At 34.3% G+C, this 14,657-nt stretch overlaps 1 protein-coding gene across 1 annotated transcript; it reads right to left on the reverse strand.

The window, feature by feature from the left end:
• Positions 1-3,940: 3,940 nt before the first annotated feature.
• LOC149707810 (uncharacterized) lies at positions 3,941-5,047 on the reverse strand. Its single transcript, XM_089863808.1, has 3 exons — positions 4,718-5,047; positions 4,195-4,642; positions 3,941-4,133 (listed from the first exon to the last, which is right to left on the reverse strand). Exons 2-3 carry the CDS (start codon positions 4,635-4,637, stop codon positions 3,941-3,943), a joined length of 636 nt encoding a protein of 211 aa, XP_089719934.1. The 5' UTR covers positions 4,638-4,642; positions 4,718-5,047.
• Between the last annotated feature and the right edge of the window lie 9,610 nt (positions 5,048-14,657).

Below are 14,657 nucleotides of genomic sequence, written 5' to 3' on the forward strand. Positions count from 1 at the left end.
GACGTGTCTGTGTGTGTTTCTGTCTATCACCGCGTTTGCAGTTGGCAAATCAGAGCAACCGTGTTCGCAATTTCCGGACCGCGTTCGCAGTTAACAGAAATTAGGAAAATTCTACTTCATTACGCTATCTCCACACTTGTCTTTCGTATGGTATATACCACATACACGCAAATCTGTACTTATTGGCTACTGACAATACCATCATATACTTATTGGTCTTCTGTGTATACCACATAATCGCCAATCTGGAACATTGCCTTCTACTACATTATCATCGTTGGGGTTAAGATGTACGCGCGATCGGCTACGGTTACGAGAAACGTTTAGCCTCCTAATGGCAGGGCTTCCACCAAATGCTAACGCAATTGCTCTTATTTTTATCATTTGTGAATGAATCGCATTATATATCCTAAATTTCCAAAAATTGTGAAAACGCTATACGCTAGAAGTCAAACGTCAAAAATAGCTATGTTTAAATTCATTTTAAGAATAATGTTTCTTAAAACGGCTTAACTATAATTAAGGTAAAATACTGACGATTAAAAAAATTAATATCTGTTATATTTACTTAAAGGAAAAGGCCACCTTACTTTAAAACTATTTTCAAAAGAAAGAGTATGCTTTAATACCTCAAAATTCCTTCAGTTGATCAAGATTATCTTATTAGTTAATATATGATAAATATTTATATCTCGAAAATTGGTAGTTTATAGAAGGCGCCATTTTTTTCGCAGTTTTTAGTAAATTTTGAATTTTGTGACGCATGCCGGCCCTCGTATTGTCATTGGCTCCCTGGCCGCTCCTAGTCCACCAACCACCACTACTTTCACAGCAGTCGGCTGCTTACGGAAGCTACGTCAAAAATATATACATATACTTCATATGTTTCTTCTTTTTTGGCAAAGCCTGTTCGTAGAATCGTAACGATACAAATTAAAAATGCGAAATTGTATAATTAAAGGATGCCAGAATCAAGTTGGCGAATCAATGAGGTTATTTGGTGTTCCAAATATGATTAAATATCCCGATCTTGCAATGCTATGGGTAAAGTACGCTCGGGATGATATTCGGAAACTTTATGAAAAAATAACTAAGCCTTTGCTCACGGATCCTGTTATGATATGGGAAAGAGACGTGATTTTGAAGAACCGGCCATATATGGTTTGCCAGGCACACTTTGATGAAAAATGCTTCAAAATTGATCTTAGAGCTAAATACTTAAAAAATGTAACAAAGTATGATCTTATTCACGGTTCTTATCCAACAATTTTTGATTTCCTAACCTCCGACAACGTTGACTTTGTAAACGAACCTGTCTTTCCTTCTGAGCCATTCATTTCAAGTTCTACGTCTACCATATGTGAGCCAATTAATATAGACAATCAAACCAAAAACTTTGAAGAAGAAATCGTTGAAGAGCCTTTTACAGCCAGTGTCGCTACTCAAACTTGTAACAATGAATTTATGACAGAGAAAACTCCTTCAGTTCAAGTTAAATCTTCCCAAGTTGATATTGAAGAATTAAATATCAAATTGCTAGTTGATCAAGGCTCAGATGCATATAGTGAGAGTGAAATTCAAGAAAGTATAGCCCTGGAAATATATAACTCGTCTAGAAAACTTTTAATAGAACATTCTTACGCAGTTCCTTCATCAAATCCCACTGAATCACACGCACATATTGAAAGTGCTCTTATCAATTCAAGCCCAGTGTGTAAAATCACAAGCAGCAGCCCGTTCATCAATGATTTGTCACCAATAACATCAGCAAGTAATTTTACAAATGTTAGTACTGAAACTTCAACAACACATTGTCAAGACCCCTCTTTTTATGAGCCAAGCGAAATGGAGAGTGAGGATTTCTGTGATGATTCATTCCGACCAATGAAGGACATATCAGCTAAAAACCTTGTTCATGAACGGAAATTTTTAGTCTTCGAAAGCGAATTGGACAATCTTTTACGAAGAAGCATTTGTCAGAATATTTCGTGTTCTAAACCAATTGATACAAGTACTATACGGAAGTCTGAAAATGAAGGAAGCCAATTAACAGTGTGGTTTAATTGCATTGATGGACATGATAACATTTGGAAATCTCAACCGGTGCTTGGTAAAATGCCTTGTGGTAATCTTCTGATCGCATCTGCTGTTTTACTTAGTGGAGCTACTTTCCATCGCACAAGTACCATTTTTGAGTTCATAGGACTGAAAGGTATTAGCAAGAGCACTTACTATTATAGCCAACGTCAATTAGTTATACCAGAAATAAACAGAACATGGCAAGAAGAACAGTATAATATATGTGATGAACTCACTGAAAAGGATGAAATCAAACTTTCTGCCGATGGTCGTTGCGATTCTCCAGGACATTCAGCAAAGTATTGCACATACTCACTAATGGAGCAAGAATCGAATTTAATTGTGCATTTTGAGATAGTGCAAAAGTCTGAAGTAGATTTTAAATCAACAAACATGGAACTAGAAGGATTAAAACGATGTTTAAATTGTCTAGAGAAATCGGAATTGGTTATCAATCAGCTTACAACTGATCGCCATATTCAAATAAGAAAATATATCAGGGAGGAACATCCCAATATAGACCATCAATTTGATGTCTGGCACCTGAACAAATCCATTAGGACAAAATTACTGCGATTATGTAAAATAAAAGAGAACGCTGAACTGGATCCTTGGTCGAAAACTATAAACCGCCACCTTTGGTATTGTTCCGAACACTGTGAAGAAGACCCGGACAAGCTCATTGATATGTGGAAATCGCTTTTATATCACGTGACCAATGTTCATGAGTTTCCTAACTTCAAATATTTTAAGGCGTGTGGCCATAAAGAACTTGATGAACAAGAAAGAGAGAAGAAAAAATGGCTTGATCCAGAAAGTGACTCTTATAAAGCACTCTCTAAGCTGGTTAACGACAAGAGGTTACTTAAAGACATCCGCCAAATTAGTAAATACTCCCATACCTCTAAATTGGAAAGTTATCATAGCCTGATGAATAAGTATTGTAGTAAGCAGCTGGATTTCGATTTTGATGTATTGGAAGCTAGAACACAGCTAGCTGCATTAGATCACAACTACAATGCAGATAGAAAAATGGTATTAGAGGTTGCAACTATTGAAGGTCAGAAGGAAGAATTTGCATATTATTATTCAAAAGCCACAGGCGAATGGCATGCAAGACCACTGAAAGAACCCAAAAGCTACTGTTATATTTATGATATAATGGAAAATATTCTTAGGAGGCAAATGGGTTCCGTTAAAGAGGGTAAAGCAATTAAAAGAATTGGTTCCATAGCTCCCATCTCAAGACCAGACAAAAGTCAACTTGTAATTGCTGCTAAAAGAAGATTACAGTTAGACTAATATATTTCAAGGATTTAAAAAATTACATTAATTGTTAGCAAACTTTAATATCAATTGGATAAAATTTCTTGTTCAAGTTTTTGTAATCAGTAAATTTTTTTATTAAGATTTAAAAAATCACAAGTTGTATGGCTCCATGAATTTATGTCAGTTAAACTGGAATTAAATTTCACGCATATCACAGTTTTCATAATGTTAAATAAATTTCATAATTTTGCATCACTTTTTGACTTTTTTTACTTGAAATTGTTTTAAAAATTTTAATAACAGTATTCAAACCTTTTTTCACTTCAAATTAATCACTTAGTTTTACAAAATACAACCAAATGATTTAACTTAAAACAAGTTTCGTCAAGTTAAATCACAATTTTCTTAACTTTAAAAATCTACAATGAAAATGGTAGTAATTTTATATCTATATCACAGTTTTCTTAACTTTTAATACCTTAAATGAAATTAATTTTATATGGGTTATTTAAATCACAGTTGTCTTAACTGAAAATTAATTGATATGCATTTTATAAATTTTACTTTTCTCGGTTTAAATTTGCCCAGTATTTTAGGCATTTAAGGCAGCTTGAACTTCCAGAGGATTAAACGTCTTATATCCAACATAATTATTTTCATCATCTTCAGGATAATTACTTCTTATTTTGATTAAAGCACAAATTGGCAAACACCTACGGTTATTTTTCCCCAGTTTTTTATAAATTAATGATGAAAAATTACGATATGCAGTGTATCGCAACTCCCTAAAATAATATTAAACGTTTTTTAAATTCAATTAAAACGAGATACTATATAGTAACTTACTGATTACTAAACACATCAGGTAAATTCTGCGCTCGCCTTCTGTGGACTAGGTATAGTTTATGGTTGGTTTCAAGAACTATGCGGTTCAAGCACTTATCCTTAAATCCCTTATGTTCCGTTATGCATTGTGGATTCAAAATATCTGGCTTTTGCCTCAAAAATCGCTGAACTCGGGGTATTTGTCTGCAACAAATAACACCTTGTCGAGTATCAGCGGCACATATATATTTTTGTATTTCTTCTCCCAAAGTATCTTCAGTTTCTAAAGCAATATTTGTACAGCCTCCATCACAGGAGCAGTTTTCAGTTAACTGTCTAATGTCGATGTTCGGTTGATTTACATCAGCATTCCTTTCGGCAGCAGCAGCCCTGCGTTGTAGAATTTCAGCCTCAGTATATTCTGGTTCAAAGGCATACCCTTCTACTCTTCTCGCTTCAGCCATTATGTCTATTAACAGTGTCAAACATGATTTAATGCATCAATAACTATCGCATTCGCATAACAAAACCAGTAAAAACTCACCTAAGCCTTGGCTATTCTCAGAGTTCTACTTCTTCGTACTGCTGTGTGGGTGGAGTATCGCTCGCAAATAACGATAAAACGTAGTATAGGAGATCTATTTTCCAAATTGTCGGCGCAAATTGCAATTCTAACAGAATGAATTCTCCAAAATGACCGCGTGTAACCTGGCCGGAACTTTGCCATCAATATAAAATGTCGGTGTCGGACTCTCGGCAAAGGCCGGAAGCTTCATGTTCGCGTCTTTGCGCCGGCGCGGGCATCCGAAATTTCCTTTAACGTCATATCGCGGTCCTATACAAAAGTCTCACTTCTCTTGACAATGTACGGAAGCCTTTGCATCTACTCTAGTTTGTACTATTACAGAGACAACAATCTTTTGCGAAAGTTTGGGCCAATGAAAGCAATTCGGTGCGGGTACGTCAGAAAAGACATATGGTGCCTTACATTATTTAAGTATTTACATTTCAAGATTTAATTTTCTAAAGATTATGTAAGTGTTTAAGTTTAAGGTATTCGCCATAATTAATTTAAAAAAACGCTCTTTAAATTAGAATAAAGTTTTTTTTACCCTGGAATATACCTTTAATTATTTAAGATAATCTTCTTTTCTTTGGAACGGCACAAGTGAAAGTTTATATAGAACGAGTAATGAAAATTGCATATGAATAGAAACACAAGGTTAATATAAAGCGAGTAGGATGAATTGATCTCTTTCAAAATCAAAACATTTTCCTATTGCTGAATATTAAATGAAAATATTCTACAGGGCCGGTAGGCCCTTGTAGATATGACTTGATACTCTTTTGTAACGATAAAGCAAAATTCACATGCTTTTGCCAATTTTCCTATGGAGATTAACATGGGGTTTTTCGTGATATTTAGCCACCTCTAACCGAAAAACTAGAGCGAAGTTACTTTTCGGAATACTCTTAATTTAACAATTAAGTATTCAGGGTGTGCGATCGGCTAGTCTAATCAGAAACAATTAAGTCTAAGTATGTTAATTTTAGTTAATTACGGAAGTACAACTCTTGAGTTAAACGTCAGGTTAACCTGTTAGCGCGCTGATACCCATTTCTTCAATTTTCAAGCATATTGAGAACAAGGGAGGGCCTAGATTTGTGCCTAATAACAAGTTAAGTTGACATTTTCAGTTTGATTCATTCTGTGGAAGTTGAACCATGGAGCCTTAATCTTAAAAAGATACAGGCTCCATGGTTGAACTTGTTTTTGAGCAGTCGACGCTTGTTTAGTATTTTACCGGCTCAAAATATTTATTTCATTTTATAAATTTTCTGTAACACTCTTGCTAAGAAACACTTTGCTATCAGGTCGAAATTTTGTTTAATAAAGCAATCCAGGTATAAAAATAAAGGTAATTGATTTGATTATATTATAAGATATTGGTTTTTGGATGTTCTTTAAGACCAAGGCTTAGGTTCCTTATGTACTGTATTTGTATATATTCTTGATTCTCGGAGTTGGGACTCGGGAGTCGGGAGAACCCAGTTACACTCGTTACACTTAGCCAGCTTCCGAGCCTCCAGTGTCGTCTAGTTTGGCTTACGCTCTCGTGTTTTTAAGCTGAAGGTTATGTTGCAACGTTTTTGGTTTACAGACTTGGATAATTTTAATAATAGTGATGCTTCTTGCTCTTTACTCTTTAGGATAGTAACAGTATGTCGTAGAAAAAGAGCTGCTACTTGAAGGACTTATCTTTATTTTATTTTAGAAGTATTATTAAAATTTCAGAAGCTCCGCAACCGTTACAATAACTGTTTCTATAGCAGTTAATTCAACATTCCTTTGAGGTATACAGGGTTTTATTATTTGTTAATCTCACTAAAATGCTACTAATTGTGAAGGTATGTGGTATAATTCCTGAAACTCAACCAATGTAGAGGACGACATCATTCGTTAAAACAATTTTTTCCTGTTGCAACACTCCGTATATGATATTTCGTTTTATAAATTATTTGTTACCAAGAGTGGATTGTTTAATTCAGAAATATAACTAACAGTGGTGCTGGTTAATCCAGGAGAACATTGTCTTTACGTAATTTAATTAGTCAAATAAATTACATGTGGAGATTTTTTCAACGTAACCATGTGGGAAACAGAGGGTTACGTTCGCTATTTCCACAGTCCTCATTGCCATTTGTTTATTTGTCAGAATTGCTATGAATTGTTTAGGTATTTGATTTAATTACTGGTATTTAAGCGAAACTATGGAATCACATCATTCATTAACATTTTAATCTTTGTAGTGATCCCTTGTAACGGGCTCCCCGTTACAACATATTTTATTGTTAATCTTCATGTTACCGCAAATTTAGCACGGGGCTATGTGTTGGAACTAATTAAAAACTCATCTAAACAAGCTGAATTTATAAGCTAAATCAATATTGCCAAACCATAATCCTTCATTAATTTCAACTCAATTAAGCCTAAAACCTTTAAATTAAACTTAATCAAGGTAAACCTTTAAATTAAACTTAATCAAGGTAAACCTTTAAATTAAACTTAATCAAGGTAAACCTTTAAATTAAACTTAATCGAGATATACCTTCAAATTAAACTTAATCGAGTTATACCTTCAAATTAAACTTAATCAAGATATACCTTCAAATTAAACTTAATCGAGATATACCTTCAAATTAAACTTAATCGAGATATACCTTCAAATTGAACTTAATCGAGATATACCTTTAAATTGAACTTAATCGAGATATACCTTTAAATTGAATTTAATCGAGATATACCTTTAAATTGAATTTAATCGAGATATACCTTTAAATTGAACTTAATCGAGATATACCTTTAAATTGAACTTAATCGAGATATACCTTTAAATATTTACCCCCATTTCAAGTCCATATTTACCCCCATTTCAAGTCCATATTTACCCCCATTTCAAGTCCATATTTACCCCCATTTCAAGTCCATATTTACCCCCATTTCAAGTCCATATTTACCCCCATTTCAAGTCCATATTTACCCCCATTTCAAGTCCATATTTACCCCCATTTCAAGTCCATATTTACCCCCATTTCAAGTCCATATTTACCCCCATTTCAAGTCCATATTTACCCCCATTTCAAGTCCATATTTACCCCCATTTCAAGTCCATATTTACCCCCATTTCAAGTCCATATTTACCCCCATTTCAAGTCCATATTTACCCCCATTTCAAGTCCATATTTACCCCCATTTCAAGTCCATATTTACCCCCATTTCAAGTCCATATTTACCCCCATTTCAAGTCCATATTTACCCCCATTTCAAGTCCATATGCTTGATTTACACGAATATTTGTAGTCGTGTTCAGTGGGACTTCACTACCTTTCCTATTGTGTATGTACACGTTGAAGGCTTTCTTATTATATCAATCCTGATTGAACACGATTATAAGTTAATGCCGTTAAAATTATCCAAATGAACTCTTTTGGGAAACAACTAATGGAGTCAGATTGGTTTTAATAATGAGCATGTTTTACTTTTTAAAACATCACTTAAAAACCTTTCTGAGTTTTGTATGCACAATTTTTTAAAAATACATGCTTTCAATTATTGCTTATTGGAAAATATTTCATGGCATAAAAATTTTATTTTTATTTTACAAACCGAGATTTAATATTAGGTCATTACTAAACAACGCGGGCCTTTTCCAAAAAAAATCGTTTATTTTTCAAGGTCCTTCAACTAAAAACGTTGAAAATATTGCTTGTTTTATAGGTCGGGTTAGGTAAGGCATATGTTAGTTAGGTTACGTTTCGTTGAGACACAAATTTCAAGCATTGTGCCTCTTAATAGTAGAAGTATTTATCCTATAAATGCTATAAATTTAATAAAAAAATTGTTCAATAATAACAAACGTTTTATCGTTGACAGCGTTTAAAAAAAAATATTTGCTTTTAATAATATGTAATAATATAGGCACTATATTACGTTAGAAAATTATTTTTGGGAACTCATTCTATGTTCAAACTTCGTTTAAGTTCGTTACAGTGTTACCGAGGGGCTAGCCACTTACGAAATATGGTGTACAAGCCTTAAGAAATATATTTCAATATTTCGAGAAATATCGTAATATTGAGAAATATCGGAAGTATAGGGAAATATCTGAAATAATGAGAAATATCGGAAATATTGGGAAATAATGAGAAATATTGGGAAATAATGAGAAATATCGGAAATATTAGGAAATAATGAGAAATATCGGAAATATTAGGAAATAATGAGAAATATCGGAAATATTAAGAAATAATGAGAAATATCGGAAATATTGGAAATACGAAGGAATAATGGAAATATTGGAAATTTAAGGGAAATATCGTGAAAATATTGGAAATTTAAGGGAAATATCGTGAAAATATTGGAAATTTTAGGAGAAATATCGGGAAATAAAGAAATACAAAAATAATAGAAATACTGAGAAATATTAGAAATACGAAGGAATAATCGAAATATTGGAAATTTAAAGGAAATATAGTGAAAATATTGGAAATTTAAGGGAAATATCGTGAAAATATTGGAAATTTTAGGAGAAATATCGGGAAATAAAACAATACAAAAATAATAGAAATACTGAGAAATATTAGAAATACGAAGGAATAATCGAAATATTGGAAATTTAAGGGAAATATAGTGAAAATATTGGAAATTTTAGGAGAAATATCGGGAAATATAGTGAAAATATTGGAAAGTTTAGGAGAAATATCGGGAAATATAGTGAAAATATTGGAAAGTTTAGGAGAAATATCGGGAAATAAAGAAATACAAAAATAATAGAAATAAATCGGAAATATTTGGAAATAAGAAATCTGGTGTACATTTTTTGGGGAAGTGAGTAGCCCCTCGAGTGTTACGTAATTTGACTTAAAAATTAAAATAAGCGAATCGCTTTATAACGGTCCATTTCTGCGACTTAAAAATATTTCATTCTTCTAAACTATAAATTTTGCTTAATGTTTTACAAAATAGATGGGATTTTTGCTCATTTTACACAACCACTCAATCTTTATAAATTAATCAGACCTAAATGGGTCAATAGGGCCTTAAAACGGGGGAAATAGGGTCTTTAAATGGGTAAACAGGGACTTGAAATGGTGTAATAACGGGTTTGTTTTACACCATAAACGTGGTGCTAAATATGGAAAAAATAAATATTTAACAACTATTTCACAGTTTTTCACTTCACTTGGTTTAATAATGTGACATAGGTAGCGTACTTTTTCCCTACTTTTAACACCATTAAACTAAGTAATATTAGAAGTCCAACAGATTGCCTAAAAAAGACGTTAAAAACCACTGTAAATGGTGCATAAATGCCTAATATTTCCTTAATACTTGCAAATAATATTAGAAAATGGCGTCAATTGATCATAAATGATGTCTTTTTTGGCACCGGAAAAAACAGCATAAATGGTGTTTGAATGCACCGTTATATTTTAGAGTGCAATGGTATGACGGTAAAGCAAACATAATTATTCAAAATTTAATTACATTAAGACTGAAGTGACAGATATTATAAAAAAACGTCTTGGTTTGGACCAAGGCCGAAAAAACAAACGATATGTGTGAGGTTTATCAATTGACTGAAGTTTCAGATATTGAAATTTTTTTCTAGTTATTTCTATCCACTCAATCCTTAATCAATATTTAATTCAATCAACTGATTTTACTGTTAATCGATCTAGTCCCTCTAAATTAATTGAAAAAATTACATATCTACGCTTTTTCAAAAACAGTTACATTTTCCGAAAACATTTTTACATGAAATTAATTATTTTGAAGGGATTTCGTGTCGATGCTCACTAACTTGTAAGCACCTTGACCGACATAGATTTAATTGTTGCTGGCTTGACAAATTTTAAAGTTTGCACCAAAAGAAGTTTAAATCTGTTTTAAGTTGTTGATAACTGTCGTTTACAGTGAATGTCGTCTACTTAAGACAAAGCAACAAAGTTTATCCTGTGTGGTAAAGGGTAAAGATCACATAAACAGAAATACTTCTCAGTACTAATGACTTGTTATATTCATTTCCCGCGGAAATAATATGGTTAAACACATCATTCATTACTAGTTATGCCAAGAAGGTCACATTTAACTCCGACACCCCTTCCCTTCCTCTATTTTCCCAACATATGGCGTTTTATAATAACCAGTGGTTCCAGTGTATGGGTCATCTGAGCCGTCGCAACACACTCAGCCAATAGATCGAAACCTTTTCACATTAGTAAACGGTACATGACACTCCGGACTTGCCCACCAACCTTATTAACCCAACACTATAAAACATTCGTGTACATGAATGATTATGGTTATGGCTTGACACTCGCTAGCGCCCGAACGACCGATCACTCAGTGTAATCGGTGTACATTTGTAAGTGAGTAGACCATTTTGGAAATTACATACAGAGAAACTAAAACACAGGTGTGATCCCGCCATTGGGGTGTTTTCTCTCATTCTCTCGCTCGCTTAGAAACACCGCTATAGGCAGTGCTAGTTGACTAGCCTCCTGCCCGTAGTGAACTTTGGCACCGTCTGGCGATGACCCTTGGTGCGAGGGAGAATACACCTCGCCCCTGATCTTTGCGCTTGCTAAAATGATTACGCGTAATACGTAACCGGTGCCAACAATGTAGAAAGGGGTGGTGACGTTTCAAATGAAGACTGAGTTATGACCAAGAAATTCTAAAGTATACGGAAATGGAAGTTCCAGTGCAACTTTACCTTCATAGAGGCGGCAATAGAAATGAAGAATTTCTATATACGAAATTAAATGTATAAATTCGCGCAACACCCTGGTTTATTAAATATTTACATTTTCCATTCGAGTTATACCAAAGTTCGCTTGCTCTTTTTAGACATCCAGTAGAACATTTCAAATATTCAATACTAAATCTCAACACGTACTCCCTTCAAAATAATTAATTTCATGATAAAATGTTTTCGGAAAATGTAATTGTTTTTGAAAAAGCGTAGATTTGTAATTTTTTCAATTAATTTAGAGGGACTAGATCGATTAACAGTAAAATCAGTTGATTGAATTAAATATTGATTAAGGATTGAGTGGATAGAAATAACTAGAAAAAAATTTCAATATCTGAAACTTCAGTCAATTGATAAACCTCACACATATCGTTTGTTTTTTCGGCCTTGGTCCAAACCAAGACGTTTTTTTATAATGTTAAATATGTTTCGGCATTACGATTCCTTTAGTAGTTTTGTAGTTATAAAGCTCTGTTTCATTTCAATATTCCAAGAAATTATTTTATATTAATATTTCAAATTTGGTGTTTACTCTTTAATTCAGCTTTACTACATTTATATATAGTGTAAACTTACACTTCATGGTGAAGTGTTTTTGAAGAGTCACCAAGAGAGAAAAAATTGAATATCATTGTCAAGATTGCAACCTAACACTTAAAATAAGAACCTCTATGAGGTGGTCATATGCTATAATATATTTCCAACGGATTTGAAACTAATGAGGGTTCTGCGTCAAAATAAATCAGGTTCAGATTTGAACTAAACCGGAGTCAGAGTCGAGCTACACGGGTTCTGGGTTGACTGCAACACGGTTCTTAGGCTAACTCGACAGGGTTCAGAGTCAAACTCGACAGGGTTCAGAGACAAACTCGACAGGGTTCAGTGGCAAACTCGATAGGGTTCAGAGGCAAACTCGATAGGGTTCAGAGGCAAACTCGATAGGGTTCAGAGTCGAACTACACAGCGTTCTGATTATAACTAAACAGGGTTCAGAGTCGAACTACACAGCGGTCCGATTATAACTAAACAGGGTTCTGGCTCGAACTAAACCGGGTTCTGGGTTTAACGCAATACAATTCTTAGCCGTTCGAAGCGGGGTTCAGAGTTTAACTCAACACGGTTCTCAGTCAAACTACACATGGTTCCGATTACAACTGAACCAGGTTCTGATGCACACGCCACATGATTCAGGGTTCCATAATATAGAGTGAATATGTGTATTTTTCGTAATTACGATGCCTTTAGTAGTTTTGTAGCTTGAAAGCTCTGTTTCATTTTGATATTCCAAGGACATTTTTTAATATTCTTATTTGAAATGGCTCTTTATATATTACTTAAGCTATACTACATCTGTATATAGAATAATCCTTGCTTTAGTTATATCAAGAAGAAAGCTAAGGCTTACACTCTGTCGGTTAAATCAAGTATTAACCGTAATAGGCCTAGTGAACAAAAGAGTATATAATTGAGGCCCAAGGTGTATTAAACTATGGGTTTTGATTTTCGTGTCTGTATTGAAGAGACATTAACGGTTCAGAGTGAGCCGAAAGTTAAATACACGTTTAAATAATCAGGTTTAGATATTATAAAAGAAGAAAAGATTATGGTGGCAATTAGGCCAGTGAAAGAGTAGCCACAAATCAGCTTTGGTGTTATTTAACGTTAACACTCATGTTGGCAAACTAAGAATATCGTTGAGGTGAAACGAGACAATAGTGTTTACACTGCAAGCCAGTGGTGAATGTAGCTATGAGTATATAGGGTAAACAGCTGAAGCGTAGACAATTGGGCCTTTACCAACACATAAAGGTTATATCTCTCCAAAATTTATACACTTCATTTCCTGTTCTTTTCCCCATTGACCGATTTCCATGTGTTCAAGATTTATCCTTATTGGATCTAAAACGTCGTCTGCTTTACTATATATTCTCTATGCTTGGAATGCTGCTTTAATAATTCGTAAATTTTTACTTCAAAAAAAAAAAAAGATAAAAAATTCCCTATCTAGGTAAATAAGTTTCTAGTAGTAGACCTCTTGACTCGGAGAGGTAATATTTTGGTTTTTCTAACTTGTTTTTTTCCCAGTACATTGGATTAGTTTTCCTAGCTATTTTCATTTTATCGGCGTTAACGAAACCTTTTGAAAAGTCAAACAAACCTTACATGTTGATGTATTTCGCACCACTCTTTCAGAAAAGTAAGGAAACATAATTACCATTCTTATCGGCAGTATACATGTCCGTTGCTTTCCTTTTTACCTCTCCGTGTGACGTAGTCCAGGAGAGTTTCTGTAACGGCCGTGTCTGTGTGTGTGTCGGGGTGTGTGTGTGTCTGTCTGTCTGTCCGTTGTTACACCCACGAGACCGCGTTCGCAGTTTGCGTATCGAGGCAAACGTGTTCGCCATTTCCTAACTGCTTTCACAGTCACGGAAATGGCTCCTCTACTTGAGTTCTCACACCACCAACTTCTGGTCTTCGTCCATCCCACATGGACACCAGTCTGTTCTTACTGGCTTCTAACACCACCATCTTCTAGTCTTCGTCCATTCCACGTGGACACCAGTCTGTACATACTGGCTTCTAATCACCACCATCTTCTGTTCTTTGTCAATCCCACATTGATACCCGTCTGCACTTACACTGCCTTCTAACACCACCATCCACTGGTCTTCCGTCTATTCCACATAGACACCAATCTGTATCATTGGCTTCTACTCCATTATCATCGTTTGGTTTTAGGATATACGCGGTGATCAGATAGGGTTACGAGAAACGTCTAGCCTCCCTAAGGTAGGATCGCTACCAAAGGTTTTCGCATTTGCGTTTTTTCCTTACTATTATAATGGAAACGAATCGTATACAGGGTGTTTCTGAAAAGTCCATCACAAATTAAGGGGCGTGTTTATGGGACCAAACTGAGCGGAAAGTACCAAAGAACATGGGGTGTACAACATTTTGTTACGGAGATATGGCCTTCCAAACATTCGCCCCTAAAACAAGGAAATATCCAAAAATGAGGAGTAACACTTAAGACGAACTAACCAGCTTGTTTAAAATTACTAGACAATTTCAATAGCCTTTAATCGAACAATTGATTTCTACCTTTACTAATCAGAAGCGTATAAATGAGTAGAAGTATGCCTACGGTGGTAATGAAAAATTAAT

The sequence above is a fragment of the Phalangium opilio genome, unplaced genomic scaffold (genome assembly GCF_054372755.1).
Source record: "Phalangium opilio isolate 3A_F unplaced genomic scaffold, DU_Popi_V2 ptg000013l_1, whole genome shotgun sequence".
Lineage (NCBI taxonomy): Eukaryota > Metazoa > Arthropoda > Arachnida > Opiliones > Phalangiidae > Phalangium > Phalangium opilio.